Source organism: Microtus pennsylvanicus, chromosome 1 (genome assembly GCF_037038515.1).
Source record: "Microtus pennsylvanicus isolate mMicPen1 chromosome 1, mMicPen1.hap1, whole genome shotgun sequence".
Classification (NCBI taxonomy): Eukaryota; Metazoa; Chordata; class Mammalia; order Rodentia; family Cricetidae; genus Microtus; species Microtus pennsylvanicus.
In genome coordinates this window covers 132541893-132558059 of record NC_134579.1, presented here as the reverse complement: position 1 = coordinate 132558059, position 16167 = coordinate 132541893, and the positions used below count along the sequence as shown (strand labels likewise).

The 16167-nt window shown below is 55.2% G+C and overlaps 1 protein-coding gene across 1 annotated transcript; it reads right to left on the bottom strand.

Annotated features, from left to right (window-relative positions):
* Positions 1-1021: 1021 nt before the first annotated feature.
* On the bottom strand, positions 1022-15446 carry Kctd15 (potassium channel tetramerization domain containing 15). The gene is made up of 7 exons (XM_075984554.1): positions 15358-15446; positions 13743-13833; positions 12094-12192; positions 11301-11476; positions 6571-6715; positions 3560-3865; positions 1022-2437 (listed from the first exon to the last, which is right to left on the bottom strand). The coding sequence occupies exons 3-7, from the start codon at positions 12163-12165 to the stop codon at positions 2279-2281; spliced, it is 858 nt and encodes a 285-aa protein (XP_075840669.1). The 5' UTR covers positions 12166-12192; positions 13743-13833; positions 15358-15446; the 3' UTR covers positions 1022-2278.
* Positions 15447-16167: the final 721 nt, after the last annotated feature.

Below are 16167 nucleotides of genomic sequence, written 5' to 3'. Positions count from 1 at the left end.
AGCTGTGGCTTCCAGCACATAAAAAAAAAAAAAAAAAAAAAAGATGGCTTGAAAGTACTAGAGGATCTCCACGCCAGCTATTATGCTGGAAAAAAATCCACAAATGCAAACAGTATTTAGGTGTTTCCACATGACTTCCTTGCAAGAAATACCCTTTTCCTCCTCAGATGCCTGCCTGATGCCAAAATGCAGATGTGCCAGCTGCAGGCATGCTGCTCAGCAGAGAAGTCTAACAAGTTTGTCCGGCAAATTAGATCGTATGCTGGGATGGCGTCTCTGTGGCCTCAGACTGAAGGTGCTGGCCTGTATTCCCAAGCTCCGAGGCAGATGGAGGCTGGTGGCCCCGGGCAGGCATATAAAATGGGTCCTTGTGGGCTTCAGCACATAGGGCTTTGAGTAAAAACTTTTAAAAGCTCATTAAAATTAGAGGCCTATATGACATGTTCAGACACTTTCCCTGGAAAGGGACATAATGGGACCCAGTTTGCATGCTGGCTGCGTAGCCTCTGTCCCTTGGCTGGTCCAAGACCATTCTGCGTCACCTTCTCACACCATTGTGTGTTGGGGTTTAAAGAGAACAAATTAGACGTAGCAAAAAAGCTGCAGTCCCAGGATCTGGGACTCTCAGGCCGGTCTGGAGTACACAGTGAGTTCCAAGCCAGAAAAAAAGAGGGGAGGAGGAAGAACATCAACCTAGCTCCAGCTAAAATACCATGAGAAAAATCCCAAACATTTAAGCGTGGTCTCACCCCTTAGAAACCTGCCTACCTGTTTTGCATCTGGTTGGAGGATAAGAATCAGAAAGCAGAAATCTGTGCGGCCCAGAGGGAACCCACAGAAGTCACTAAAACACCCAGATGCAGTGAACAACAGCAAGCTTGTAACCATGCGCCTCCCACTGACCACCACTCCTTACTCAATTTGAACCCAGGAAGGAAACGCCCTCCTTGCCCCCTGCAATCCTCACTGCCAAAGCCAAGTGAGTCAAATGTGGGAATCAAGCTGCGGCCTTTGAACAGGATTGGAGGCTCAGTCTTTTTACTTTACAGCGTCCTTTATGGCATGAACCAAGAACGCAACGTGTTTACACAAACACAAAACAATTGTACATCAGCATCTTTACAATATTAAAGGAGTCATATACAAGTCTACAGGCATTATACACAAGGGGGTGCCTGCCAGGGCACCCCCTCCATCAGTTCTCTGCAGTCCCTCCATGTGGGAGGAGCTAGGGAAGATGTGACAAGGCCAGGGTGTCCATCTTTTGGGCCTATCGTCTAGGAGACAGTGGGTCTGTGAGGACCTCTCAGAACCAGTCCTTGTTGGGATTTGGGGTTAAGAGCACTGGGTAAGCTTGGGTCTGTGCCTTACTGACAGGCTAGTTCAGTACATTTAGTTAAAACTCAGTGTGTGTGAGTATGGGAAAATTGGAGCTGGGGCCAACAGTGGCTTCCTGAGCAGGGGACCCAGAGATGGATGGTGACAGATGGGTCCCTGGGTAGACGGGCCCATTCCTGAGATAAGCCATGGCCCCACGCTGACTGGATGCGTGGAGACTTCTCCGGGAACCCAGACGTGAGCAGTCAGTTGGGACTGGAAGCTCCTGGGCATTAGCGGGTCAGGTGTGCACCAAGGATGGCCTGGGACACAGGTGGCAGCAGAGTGTCTCAGATAACAGTCACGGAGTCACTTAGCCCCCCACAGCCCTGCCTCTAGGGGGTCCCATGCCATCTCTGGCAGCACCATCACCTGCCACATCTGTCCCCACTGCCCCAGCTCAGCAGGCACCTGGGCCCGAGTGCCGGCAGCCCATCCTTTGCTAGGCTTGCTGAACAATGGACTGAGAACTAAGCACCTGGTAAAAGCAGCGATGGTCTTGTTGGCCTTGCCGCCGTATGTGGCGACAGTTAGTTGTCTTTTAAATATTGTAGAAAAATAAGCCGTCTCCAACCGACGTCCACCAAGCGAGGAGGAGGATACACAGCTGCTCTCGAGTGTCTGGCCCAGCAGAGGACGCTGAACCAGGCTGAGGAGCAGAAGGGCTGGCAGCTGGCAGCGTCGCTGCTGCCACAACATCTCTGGGTCACATGGACAGTCCTTCCACGGGCATGCCTCCGGCGTCCCTCGTTCTGTTGCCATGACACTTAGCACTCCCATGGATGAGCTCAGTCTTGTGCCCACTGTGAAGCACAAACAGGAAGGACTCCTCAGCACTATTTCCATGTCCCTGGGGTTGACTCAGGACTGAGGGGGTCTCAGGTGGGCCCCGACGCAGGGCCTAGTCCAGGGGTTCTTGCTTTATCCGGACGGCAGTTGGGGTAGGCTGCGGCCGCCTCTCCTCCCGGCAAAGCACATACTCACTGAACTGGGAGGAGTCCACACCACCCCCACAGGATGCAGCCACGCTGAACCCCCTCTGAAACAGCCTTTCTAGGACCTGCAGGGGAAGAAAAAGGGGTCAGGAGTGCCCAGCTTCCAGAGTTTACCTGGCCTGGTGGACAGCTGGGTACCAGGCAAAGCAACTACCTTCTGATGGGACTGAGGACGGAGGGGTGCAGTCAGGCCTGGGGGCCCCTCAACTTAGCCAACCAGGGTAGGCCTCTGCTATTCCACCCAGGCTATTCCAATTCTCAGGGGCGCCCATCTAGGAACTAGGAAAGCAAAAGGGGCTTTTGGGTACCTTCCCTGTTATCTAGGGTGTGGCCTAACCCATCCCTACATACACATGGCTCTAGGCACCCCCTCTCTCAATCTCCTGCTCCAATAATGGAAAGCCCCTGCCCCCTAGCCTCAGGGCAGCCACCTGCTTCCTGGAGCTGAGTCCCAGATGGTTTGAGGCCTGGGGGCTCATCAGCTCAAAGAGTTCTAGGTGGAGGGAAGAGGGGGAGTCCTTTCGGTGGGTGGGTCTTTGTAGGCCTACATGCCCTCCTGGGTTTATGTCTCTAGGAAGGTGAGGGCTGGTCTTACATCCGTGTCCAGCAAGTAGTAGCCTCTTACTCAAGAGCCTACAGGACGTGGGGGGGGGGGCTTCCCCACAAAGGGTCCTTTCTGTCCTAACCCCAAAATAGAAGTGTCTCTGAGTCAGGAAAAAGCTTCCAGAAACAGGGAGCCGAGGCAAGAAGAGCTGAAGTTTGCATCTGGCCTGGGTTACACATAAGATCCTGTCTCAGAAAGAAAGAAGAGCTCCAGGCAGCTGCTGCCTGCCAGTGGCCTCAGGGCCGGCCTCACGGGAAGGCTCCCTGCCTTTCCTGGTGCCTGGGTTTAATTTGAATCCGAAGTCAGCCTCTGCATGTTAAATGAAGCATGTTCCGTCAAAAATACTCTGGGCCAATTTTTTTTTTTTAAGAACATCCTTTTAGGGGAGAAAGAAAAGTACAGATCAATTTTTTTAAGTCCATCCCCCAGGCACCATCATTTAATTATGAGCGAGGCATAAATTATGCATTGGCACATTGTTGCCTTTTCTGCGTGGGTCTCGTCCATCCCATTCCGGGACTGCGTCCCCCCTCCCTCCCTCTCTGCATCCTGGGGCTTCTGGGGAGGCACCCAAGGCCCTCACCTGTACAGAGTTGAGTCGACAGTAGCCATTGAGGGGGAAACGGATGACGTGCGTGGGGTCCTGGTTCCAGCCAGCGTTGACAGAGTTGCACATGACATCCCCGGTCTCAGGGAAGACCTCCTCGATGAGGGCTTTCTCGCCACTGAGTGCGATGCGTTCACCCAAGTCGGGGGTGACTCGTACCACCAGGCAGTCACAGGCCCGGCTACGACGTCGCTGCTCTTGTTCTTGCTGCCAGCGTTCCAGCTCCCGAACCATGGGCTGCAGCTGGTAGTATCGCGCCTCCTCATACAGCAGGTTAAAGTCCTGTGGACAAACACACAGTGTCAGGGAAGCAGTAGGCAGTCCCATCTGGGCCGCTCATCCTATCCGCAGTGCGTCCCCTTTCCCTTTTCACAGATGTCTTAACTCCCAGGACACAATGTGGACTAGGATGATCATTTCCATTGTAGAGATGAGCGAAGAGTCCAATAAGTGTGCCCTGGATGTCAAGAAACTAAGAGCAGGCTGGTATGCTTCTGTTGAGATTCTCTTCCTGGTCCAACAGCTGGATGGCAAACAGAAGTGTCATAGAAAGAGCTGGAAGCTACTGGTGGCACACACCTTTAATCCCAGCACTTGGGAGGCAGAGGCGGGCGGATCTACAAGTTTGAGGCCAACCTGGTCTACAGAGTGAGTTTTAGGACAGCCAGGACCACACAGAGAAACCGTCAAGGAAGGAGGAGAAGAGGGAAGAAGAGAAGGAAAGATGGAAGGACAGAAGGAAGGAAGGAAGGATGGAAGGAGGGAGGGAGGGAGGGAGGGAGGGAAGGAGGGAAGGAGGGAAGGAGGGAAGGAGGGAAGGAGGGAAGGAAGGAAGAGCGAGTGAGCTAGGAGCTAATCCAGAGGAGTGGGAGCTGGGTGTATACTGCCTTCCTGGAAATCCACCCAGAAGACAATTACACAGGATCTAGGGCATTGCGCCCTGGCCCAGCTCCCATGCAGACCTTCATGGAAAGCATTTTAGCCTGGTCACCCATCAGCCACAAGGCTACAGATCTGATGCTGACCTTCCCTGATGCAGCTTCCCCTCTTTACAATGAGTATCAACACTGGGCCCTGAGAGACGTGACGATCAAAGGACAGATCTGCCGAGTGCCTGTCCCCGCCCAAGCAGGGAGAGAATATGACAAGGTCCTCATCGAACAGCCCATTCACAAAAACTGTCCCCACAGACCCTGACACTAGCCTTGTGTCCACCAATTCTTGAGTGGCCTATGCCCACTGACTCATGCCACTCAGCGGGGTTCGGGGCATAGCAAGGGAGATCAACTCTCACGACACAGTTCATCCTGAATGCCTAGCGTGCTTCTGTTGGCCCCAAAGGCCCATCATCTGGACTCACCTCAAGCTGCGACCCTGCCTGCTTTCCATAACAGACTCCTTGGAGCCCCATCCCAGGTCTGTTCTCCCAGCTCTCACCACTCCCTGGAGTTTTATATGATACCTCTATGCCAACTTTCTCCCCAAGCCCAGAATGTTCCATGCCTAGACTTTCGTTCACTGACTCAGGGCTGAAGCTATGAACTGGGCATGCCCTCCAGAACCTCCTGACCCAATAACCCACACTCACAGCCTTCACAGCCTTCCCCTCAATGTCACCCTCTCCCTACTCCCAGCACGCACAGAACCCAGTGACATAAGTAACTAGCCCGTCCCCACTCCCGTTCCCTGCATCTCACAGCAGAGCCCGCGTGAGAGTTGCAGACCGGACCACTCTCAGCTGAGCCAACTGCTGAGCCACCCACCAAGATCCAGCTATCACCAGCAGCCTCCCCCTCCCTTCCCAGTTCACATCGCCCCAGACTGTCTCTCCAGTGCTCTCCACACCCCCAGCACGGCCCTCCCACCCGACTGCTCCGCTCTTCCCTCACCACCTAACTCAACACTTTCAAACCCACCCAGGCCAGGTTTCCTCATCATCTGGCTAGCACTCTTATTTTGTTTATTTGGTTTTGTTTCTTTGTTTTGAGACATGGTCTCACTATATAGCCCTGGCTAGCCTGGAACTCCCTCTATAGACCACGCTGGCCTCCAATTCAAAAAGACTAACCAGACTTTACCTCCTAAGTGCTGGGACTAAAGGCGTACGCCATGATTCCTGCTGACTTTTTTTCTTTTTCTTTCTTTTTTTTTTTCTTTAAAGATAGTGTCTTATTTTGTAGGCCAGGCTAGCCTAGAACACTCAGCAATCCTCCTGCCTCAATCCTGGAAGGCCTGGGATGAAGTGCCTGTCTCGTGGGATTCGCCATACCACTGACGATTTCTGAAGCACTGGCTCCATGCAATTGAGACCTAACCTCTACTTTCTAGACTGGGAAGGGCAAAGCCTCCAGCTTCCTCCCATAGCTCTATTTTCAGACCAAATCCAGTTGCTGCCATTTTGTAACTAGGTTGGATGAAAAAGGGCCCCAGGGCAGCTGGCGCAGTGGTCGCTGCAGGAAGCCTCAAAGCAAGGAAACACAAAGACAGAAAGACATTTGCCAGCTAGAGCCAGGCCCTAGCTTCCCTCCTCCCACGATTCCCCAGGACTTCAGAGGGGCTTGGCGCTGAGGCAGGACCACGGGGAACCAGACCAGCCACCTAAGACAAGCTCATCCCAAGTGCTGGGAGTAATGTTGGTTTAAAGGGGGGACCACCTAGCTCTTAGGGATTTTCCCCACTGCAAACTGACACCAAGGGACAGACACACAGACCTCCGACTCCTCTATTCCAGCGCACAGCGGTCCTTAAACACAACTAGCACCAACCTGGGGTGAGCGCCAATGCTTCACTGTTGCCACACCCTGATAAATACGCGGAGGATGTGAGAAAGCAGAATGAGTTTAGGAAAACTGATCTAGCCCTCGGCTTCATCGGCTAACTTTTCGTGGTTGCCATGACAACCGCGGGTCCATTTATTAAGCCACAGGGTCCCCTGTGTAATGCCGTGACACTGGCAGCGCAGGGGGTGCCGCTGGCTGCGGACTTACCTTGAAGTCATCCGGAAGCAGCAGTTTTGACGTCCGCAGGAAACTCAGGATGTAGCGGAAAATCTCCCCATCCCGGTCGATGAAATAGTGCTGCTTGAGACTGTCCAGGACAATGGGCTCTGTGCCGTTGAAGAGGCGGCTTATTCTGGGAGAGACAGGAAAGATGGGATATAGGCAGGGTGGGGCTGCATTCACCCGCCTCATCCCCCCACTTCTTAGAGGTCATTCAGCTGGAGGCAAGAGGGGTGACCTAGAGACCTTGACAATCTTGACTGCACACACGTGAGGCAGACAGACTGCCTACACCTACACACACACACACACACATACGACACTAGGGCAGCCACGTCACACTCTCCAACCACAGCCACCAGCTAGAGCCAGCCAAGGGACATACCCAGCTATGGCGGATGGCCCACTGACACACATTACAGGCCTGGAAAACCACGGCAAGGCACAGGCAGCCACATAAACTGTCCGGCCCGGGTTAAATACACACCCATGCCAGAAAGGCGTGCCCAGAAAACGTGAGTTGAGCACCCAGCACTCTGGTTCCCAGTCACGCACCTGATAAATGTATGTCAACCAGCCCAGTCTCTGGGGACACACACTCTCTCACCCAAGCCACTTGAACCAACATCAGGTAATAGAACACATTCCCTCAGCCAATAGGCACAGGATCGCAGCCTCAGGTAGTGATGCTCACCAGCTAACACAGGAAGTCACAAGTTCCCCACAGCTGCTCACTGAAGGAGCCACAGGGGAGAGCCAGGCAAGAGGGAGCATGTGCTTGCATGTGGGCTCCAGCCAGCCCACCCCCCCAAAGCATGCGACAGTGAGGTCCAACCCTGGATAGGTACTCATACACACCACAGCATGTGCCAGTCTGGTGCAAGGCCGGGGTTGGAAAGGACTCTAGTGCCTAAAAAGACAATGCTAAGGCACAGGGCCCGAGGGAGGCAAGCCTCGGGGGAGCCCTGATACTTCTCCCTGTCCAATTCATGGCAGAAACCCCCGGCGTTAGGGCCTCCCTAATGCACACAGTGGCAGGGTCGGGTTTGGCTAACTGCTCTGCAGATCTCAAAGCCTAAGTGAGATAATCAGGAACCCCAGAGTGGGTTGAAGGGCGCTAAGAACTTCGCATGGGAGCAGAGGGAGGTGGGCAGTGTCCCTTAGTGGTCAGTTGACTGAGTCTGGGAGAACTGTTCCTAGGAAAGCCTTGGAGGCTGGGCAGTGGTGGCACATGCCTTTAATCCCAGCACTCGGGGCGGGGGCGGGGTGCAGGGTGGAGACGGACAAAGGCAGGTGGGTCTATGTGAGTTCAAAGCCAGCCTGGTCTATAACAGCCAGGGCTGTCAACTCCACCAAATAGCCTTGTAGAACCAGGGAATTAGGGGATAAGGACTCATTGGTCTGGCCTGTACAAGCTAGGGCCCTTCACTGCCTGAACCAACCACCCTGCCCCTTCCAAGAATCCTCTCTCTGTCCTGTTCCCACATCCACCCACTCTCTACACAGTCCAAGTCAGCCACGCCCAATCACAGCCATGTGTACCCAGAGCTGAGAGCTCAGAGCCCCCAGTGCCCTTCTCAAGTACTCCCAATCCACGCAGTCCATATCCCATGTCATTGTGGGGACGGAACACGGCCCGGCCTGTCCCATGGGGGCAGTATAAAGGGACAAGGTTGCCTGGCAGGTGGGAGTGAGCAGGTCAGAACCTGTGGGTTAGGGGTGTGGAGGCCCGAGCCTGAAGAACCAGAGCTACCACTGACAAATATAAATCCTTAGGGCTACACAGGCTGCCAGTGACAATGTCCTCCCCAGGACACAGGGAAGGGCAGACACCCCGGGACCACTGTGTGTTTGCTCTCTCTCTGTCTCTCTGGAGAGGGCTCCTGACAGGGGTTCTACTGTATACGGGCCACCCTGACCGGTCAGGGAGAACTCAGGATTTCACTGCCTGGTGACCCTTGTGAGTTCCATAGCTCATTTGAGACATGGACCTGCAAAAGTTGAACATTTCGCTGTAGGGGTATGGGGGACACCCAGAAACCCTGGACAGAGATGTAGCTAAGCCACGGTATCACATGCCAGGGCAGACAACTAAGGGTCTCTACACCATGCTCTGGCAAGGAAGAGGGCAGAACCATGTGCACAGGTGAGTCAGCAGATTCGACACCTCAGCTTTCCTGGGAACTCTTTCCACCCTCCCCCGGTGGAGCTCAAACGTTGTTCTGTGTAGCAAGCAAAATGCTGGCTCTGGCTGGGTTCCAAGCTGCTCTGACGTCGGAGTTGGCGGAGGCTCCCGAGCGGCCTGTAGGTCTAGAGGATTCCCAGTCCACCCACAGTCCGGGGCTGGCAGGGTTCTAGGCTGTCTACTGAGCCAGGACAAGCAGGATCTAGATCTTTCCATGGTTCGGTGTCTGTTCCGGGACTAATGTCCTCCTCTTAGGACAGAGGCCCTTCATGGCCCCAGCAAACAAGGTTTACACTGGATGTGGGGCAGGCCAGAGGGAAATTTTGGACAGTTACCACAAGGAAACCCTTAGCATTTCACAGGGTCTCATGAGCAAGCTCCCACGTGACCTCCTGAGTTCTGTTGGTGGCTTCTTATGTCTGGGGTAGGAACCATCCCTAGACTAGCCCTCTGAGGGTGGTGAATTTGCTCTGGCAGCTGGGACTTGAGCTATCTAACCACTAGCCCTGACTATACAGGGTGCCATCGCATGGCCATCATCTTCCTTCCTTTTAGCGTGCTGACCCTGACTTCCTGGAAGGTTTAGTACACCTGGCCACCTTCATGTGCCGCTCCTGTGTCAGCTGCAGCAATGCGACACCCAGTGGGTATGACACGGAGAGGCAGACCATGAGTCCACTCTCGGCCTCAGGCCATATGCTCGGGGTGAACCAGAGGAGGCACCCATCACCAGGTCCACAGGGTCTAGGTCACCCTGATCAACCAACAGCCAGAGATTGGGGTACAATGCTATGAGTTCAGAAGCAAGGTCAAGGGTGGGACACTGTTGGCATCAGGAGCGGTCTCCAAGGGCAACTTCCGCACTCTTAATTCTCCGTCTCCACCTGTCCATCGGTGACACACATCTTTTCCGGGATTGCAATAATCCACTTTAGAAAAGCGAGGGAACGTGAAGGGCTTCTTCCACACATAATAGCTCTGTGGCTCCCTATGACCCCTTGCCTCTACTGTCTCATAGGTCATACGAGCCCTTGCTCTAGGCCTCAGCTTCAGGCCCAGCAAATAGCTCTGCTGGACCAGAACCATCTGGGCAGAACAGCGATTCACCCTGAGCCCAGCTCTGGTAAAGACCACAGACTGAGAGCCCCTGTGGGCATGCTTGGGCAGTGGAGGGTCCCACATGGCCACAGCATAGGTCCAAGCCCTCAGCTCCCCAGAGAAAGAGCACGGCCCACTGCACAGCAAGTCGATAAGCAAGGGTAAGCTACACTGTGGAACAGGGAGGGAAAATGTTCTCAGTCCCCAAAAGCCACCAGGGGCAAACGTGTGAAGGGAGGGCCCTCTCCCCGCCCACCCAGCCTGGGTGCTGAGGACTGTCAGATCTCAGGAAACACTCTTCCAAGACAGTGGTGGGCGAAGATTTTTATGAATCTCACTCACAAACACCGTCAGCCGATTAAGGGTTGATCTATCTCACACAACTCCGGCACGCCGCAGAAGGCAAAACTGAAATTAAATGAATAGAATCCATCTCCTAGCCTAGACAAGGCTCTGCAAGCGAGCATGCCACCACTGCGGTACACAGCCTCAATATTCCCGCCCTGCCAATGCTCCGCGTTCATGAGGACCCCGTGCCTCATTTCTGTGTGGCCACTGTCTGCAACAGACGCACAACCTACTTCCAGCATCCCCTTCTCCGGGGGCAGTCCTGTAACGACGAGGGCTCTGCCAGATACTTCTGCACACCGAAGTCCTCTAGGCTCTGAGCCTCCACCCTGGTGATGAGCCCTCGGTGTCTAGGGGATTAATTAATTTCTCTTCTTATTTTAAATGTATAAAAGAGAGGTGATGTCTGACAGGCCTGCCCTCCTGCTGGCTAACGCTGCTTGCTGTTCTGCCATGCCAGGAGCAAGCTGCATGCAGTGTCACCTGTAGGAGGTGTTCAGAGACATAGCCCACCCCCAGTAGTCTTGCCGCCAGCTGCCAGGCCAAGGTGTGTCCTTGGGAAGTAGATCCAGAAGCAAGCTGGCTTGGCAGCACTCAGCACCATGCTAAGGGTCCCTCCTGGGACAAGTCTGAAAGTTCCCTGTCAGGGTCCTGGTCATAGATAGTCCCATACATTACAAGGCATCAAACTCATGCTCAGCCACTGTCAAAAATGTCCCCAGCTGTCCTCTAATTGCTGGCTCGCTCTACACCCTCCACCTCCAAAGGAAAGCTCGTTCTTAGCACTTTGGGTCAAACGGTGGCCACCTAAACAAAGGAGGGGACAACGGCAGCTGGCAGTCTGTGCCTTTTCCCAAGGGTAAGGATAGGAAACAGCATTGACCATGTCCACCACACCTGACTCCCGAGTGTCACTCTGTGAGAGTCCCCAGCCAGCTGCTGGACTGGATCTCTAAGGTCAGGAACTCGGTGTCATACCACAATGGTTACTAGGGCCGGGTCAAAAGCCCCAGTCTGAAGTGGTCTTCGACAAGCAAGCCATCTCTCGCACCCTCAGGAGCACTGACACCGGGAGCAGAGCGCTTACCTGGAGTCGGGGTACTTGGTGAGCGTGGCCAGGCTGCTGGTGTACATGTGACCGCCCACATCTATGTGCACAGGTGCGTTGGCTTTGGTGAGCTGAGCTGGCAGGGGGATCCCCTGGGCAGCCAGGGGAGACACAGGCGACCGGGTGAGTGACAGCCGGGACATATTTCCTCCCTCCTAGAGACAGAAATAAATTGAAAAACAAGGGTTCCTAAATCTCCCTTTATTTCGAATGTGATCACAGATTTAATCAGATCATTTCTGCTTTGTGCCTGATCACATATTCAGCTGACAAATTACGGCCACCACTGTAATTAAGTGTATTTGCATCATTTTCTTCAAAGTACTGGGGGTGGGGAGAAAGATGCTTATTAGCAATAAGAAATCAAGAAAAAAAATTTTTTTTCAAGGTGTCAGCCTCCAGGGGCATAAAACAAACTGCAAAATTCTAATTAAAGGTCGCAGGCTTATGTGTTAGATGTGAAACATCCCCTGACAAACGAATCACCAATTTGTGAATTGGGATTCAGGGGGTTTTTGCAAGTTTGTCTCAGTAACGAGACACCTCTAAATTAGTGACTTCCTCAGCACCTAAGGCGCCGGAGCTTTATACATGTAGTAAATTTCACATCAAATTAAGAGCATTTTTGTTTAAAAAAAAATGTACATAATCGTACAGTCAGTCGCTATCTATCTCCTAAGTGCTGGGTCCCGGAAGACCTGCAGCTCATAAGCAGGTTCCTCAAAAGAGCAGAGGGGCCGAGGGGCCAACCCAGCCCACCCTGCAAGCTTACCGCGGTGGTGCTGCCGCTGCTGCCGTGTGCGTTAAGCGAGGACCCGCTCGGCCGCTCCTTGCGGTGAGGCATCTAGGCTTCCATCCCTGCCCAGAGTATCTGTGGGAAGCAGTGACAGGGGGCTTATTCCTCAGTAGCCATGGGCACTCATCTTCCCCGGGGTCAATGATTTTTACAAAGATGCTGTCTGGGACACCATACACACCAGGAAGCCCTCCCAGATTCCACCCAACACCCCAAAGCACACCTCCAGGCCATAGCATCCACCGCACCCCCCCCCCTCACACACACACACACACACACACACACACACACACACGTTTTCTAAGCAGCTCCATGTCTGCTAATTCGGCTAATGACAGCCTAAAACATATGCTCGCCATTATTGCCCTGCAATGTTTCAGAACAAATCTGATTTCTTTGGTATTTTGAGTTAGAGCTGTGTTACCAAGCGTGTCTCCTCTTGCATCAGTGGAGAGAACCTTGGGGGAGTGCGGCTCCCCTCAACTGACTGGGGAGCCCAGGACCTCTCACAACCCAGTTAAGAGACAGTTTGTATAGGACACCTCTCTCCTAAGAAGCCTGGGCACAGAGATGAAGAAGTGTCACTGGGGAAGGCACCAATCACCCAGACTCCCAAAGCAGACAAAACCTGTCTTTGTTTGCCTACTCTGCACCTCCCTGCTTCTCCACAGACCCCTAAAATGGTGCTGCCGGAGCCTAATGTATTCCAGACCCCCTCAGGATCATAGGCCCTTGAGGCACTGAGAGCTGGCCAGACAGCAATCAGCAAATGGGCTTTCTCCCCTCCTCCCCAGAGCAACTCAGGGACTTTCCTATGTGCCACAGACACCTGAAATAAAATTGTGCCTCAGAGCTCCAGAAAGCTCCCCTGGTGGGGGGGGGGGGGGACGACGACGACGGGGACTTTTACTGAACTCAAAAGGGTAGGCTTCTGGCTACCACTTCTACTGGCTTGGGACTGTCTCAAAGGGAGATAGAAAGGACAGGGACACACACACACACACACACACACACACACACACACACACACACACAGTGGTGGTGGGGATTCCACATAACCTGGACTTCTCTGACATACGTGTAATCCTTATGGGCCAACTACACAATATCCTGGTGCCCACATGAAGCTTTTTCCTACTAAACTCTCTCCTCTAGATCTACGCCTTAAAATTCAGCATTCAATCATAAAATGTGGTCAGAGGCACATGGACTCAATCCCTCAAATACAAGAAAGGTTCCTCCCCTATGATGTTATGTACCCCCCCCCCTGCTCTGCAAAGTTCTTTGAGCTGAACTGTTTGGGGTGAAGGGATGGTGTTTTACCCCCATGGGGGGGGGGTTGTCCAGTTCCCTGTTTTGGACATTCCAGGTCATTCAAGGAAGTTTTGAGAAACCAAAACAGAGCGGATGGATTACCCAGCCCTGGGAGGGGGTGGGGATGAGGGAGTCGGAAGATAAGATCTACCAAGGGTCAGCAGAGCTAGAAAGAATTCCTTCCCAAATTCTACCAAAGCACCATGCCCCCCCTCCAGGGCCCAACTCAGAAGTGACAAGTAGCATCGCATCAAGCACCCATCTCCCAAGCTGGCCGAGTGTGCTTCCCACAGCACAAACCAGAAACTCACCATTGGAAGCCCCAGGCCTTACGCCTTGACCCGAATCTCCACTGCTCCCTCCAACAAACGCATCTGTGGTGGACCACAACCCTTCTCCCTGCTAAGATCACAAGCATAAAAGTGCATTTGATAAGAGACACAAGTTCACTGCACCAAACACTACAGCCCAGAAGCGGCTGAGGCTTGGCCAAGCCGCCTGTTGCAGGGACCCCAGCGGGTTTGCAAACTGGCCCAGCACTGACCCGCTTCTCCAAGCTGTGGTGGGAGACCCAGGTCCCGCGCCCACCCGCAGCCGAGCCCCGCCCGCCTGAGCAGAGGGAAGTGAGCAGAATGCCACGCTCATTTACACACAAAATGATTTTGTGTCCCATTGTGCTCGCAGTTGTTCAGCTCTCTGGGGGTGATTAAACTGGCTGAGCTGCGGCAGCTTGAGACGATTTCACTAAATCGCTTCTTCGTGAAGTCGCTTCTTTGCTAAGCTGTTATTTTAACCATAAAAGGTAAACAGAAGGCGCCTCTGAGTTCCCTTCAGCTCTACGCCCTGGGCTCCTGCCCGGAGCGACAGTGCCAGGGGCCTGCAGGACTGTCCAGGGGGTGGACTGGGAGGGACGCAGCGGGCCACCTGGTGCGCTACAGCCCAGCCGTAGAGCCCGCCAGCCCGTGTGAACTTCGGGGCTCCAGGAGCCGGCTGGGCCGAACCTCCGGCCCCGCGGGGCGGGGTGGCCAAGGTACCCTAAGGGCCCAGCGAGGAAGGGGTGGGAGTGCGGTGGGGGCGGAGACAAAGTTAAATCAAGAGGCAGACACTTCAAGACCACAGATGGGAAGCTCGCCTAATTAAGGACGTAAAAGCGCTTTTGTTCTCAAAGTTTATTGTTGCCGGGATTTAAAAAAATTAATTGAAACTAATACTGTTATTCACTCGTGCAGTTAAATTCCTTCATGCACATTTGAGACACGAAGTGAAAACTTCAAGGTTTTATCTTTCTGCAGTCGGAGGTTTCTTGAGGGAGGGCAGAGAGGCGCTACGGTGGCGCGGAGTGGGATAACGAGGGTGTCCGCATCCAGGTCAAGGGGTGCGTGTGGGCAGCGGAGATATGGAGACCGAGGTCCGGTCTTGAGACCACCACCAGTGCGTCTAGCATGTGACTCGTGGGGGTGGGTGACAGAGGACGCACATCTGTCCCGTTAGAGACTTTTCCCCCTTTTCTCTGATTTGGGCGCCAACCCGGTTTTGGGGTGCGCCCCGAAACCCCAACTGCAAGGAACCGGTTTCATAAAGTCACCGACTCTGCAGGGCACTCGAGCCGGTACTGGAACCAGAGTGCCGAGGACCTGGACGCATACACCGCGCGGCAGGAAGATTAGAGCCGGGCCGAGCGGGGAGGGTCCACCCGCGGCCAAGACCAGCCCACGTGGGCACCCCCCGCCCGGTGCGCGCCAGGCCTTTGTGCTGGGCGCCCCCACGCCGCCAGCCCCAGAGCTCAGCAAAGGGACAAAGCAGCCCGCCCCCCCCAACCCCTAGCCCAGGTCCCGGCCCCGGGCCGAGTGACTTTCTCGGCATTGCCGCCACTTTGGGAAGCAGGGGTGTGCGGCGCTGAGCGGTGGCCGCCCGCGCTGAGCTTACCTCGGAGCCGGAGCGGCGGATCGGGCTCCGGCGCAGCCCCCGCCCCCTGCAGCCGCCGGTGTCGGGCGCCCGGCGCAGCCTCGTCGCCTAGTGCTCGATGCGCGCGGGTCGCTCCGGTCTCGTCCTGGAGTTACTTTCTCTCTCGCCCCCAACCCTCCCCCCACCCACCCCTCCCGCCCCGGCCCCCGCTCCGCGCGGCCCCTCGCGGCGCACCGCGCCGGGGCCTCCCCTTCCCGCCCTCCCCTCGCCTCCTCCCTCCTCGCCGCGGCCGCCGCCGCCGCCTCCTCTTCGCGCCGCTCTTCGGCTGCCCTCCCGCCGCTCCCACCTCCTCTCCTCCCTCTCTCCAACGGCCTCCTCCCCCGATGGCTGGGGGAAAAGAAAAAAAAGCCCCCCAAACCCAGCCGGCAGCCTGTGCGCCTCGCTGCGGCCCAGCCCGGATTGCAAAGGGCAGCGATCCGGTTCCAAATTACCCCGGCGCGGCGAGCGCGAGCGGGCGCGCGCGGGCGACTCCTGGCTCGGGGCTCAGCTGCGCCTCGGGGCAGAGGATTAGAGTCGCAATTAGCTCCGCGCGCCCGCGCCTGCCGCGCTCGGCGACAAAAATGCACCGTTCCCCCCACCACCACCACTTCCTTTCCACCTCACGATCCCCACCCGTGGTTCCTGGAGCCCGATGCCTGGGTGCCGGGGGGCTCGGCCAGGACCCTTCCGGGAGCACTGCGCCCGGGCCCCGCGCCCTCTGCGCCCCAGCCCCCCGCCGTCCGGCCACGCGGCGCCCGGGCCTCCTCCGGGCTCGGGGAGGGGGCGGAGGAG

Excerpts from the sequence above, each read along its gene's own strand:
- Kctd15 (XM_075984554.1), bottom strand. The coding sequence starts at position 12,165 with ATGCCTCACCGCAAGGAGCGGCCGAGCGGGTCCTCGCTTAACGCACAC. Across the intron at positions 11,477-12,093 it reads GCAGCGGCAGCACCACCGCG|GAGGGAGGAAATATGTCCCG; the intron begins GTAAGCTTGCAG and ends TTCTGTCTCTAG. Across the intron at positions 3,866-6,570 it reads TGCTTCCGGATGACTTCAAG|GACTTTAACCTGCTGTATGA; the intron begins GTAAGTCCGCAG and ends GTTTGTCCACAG.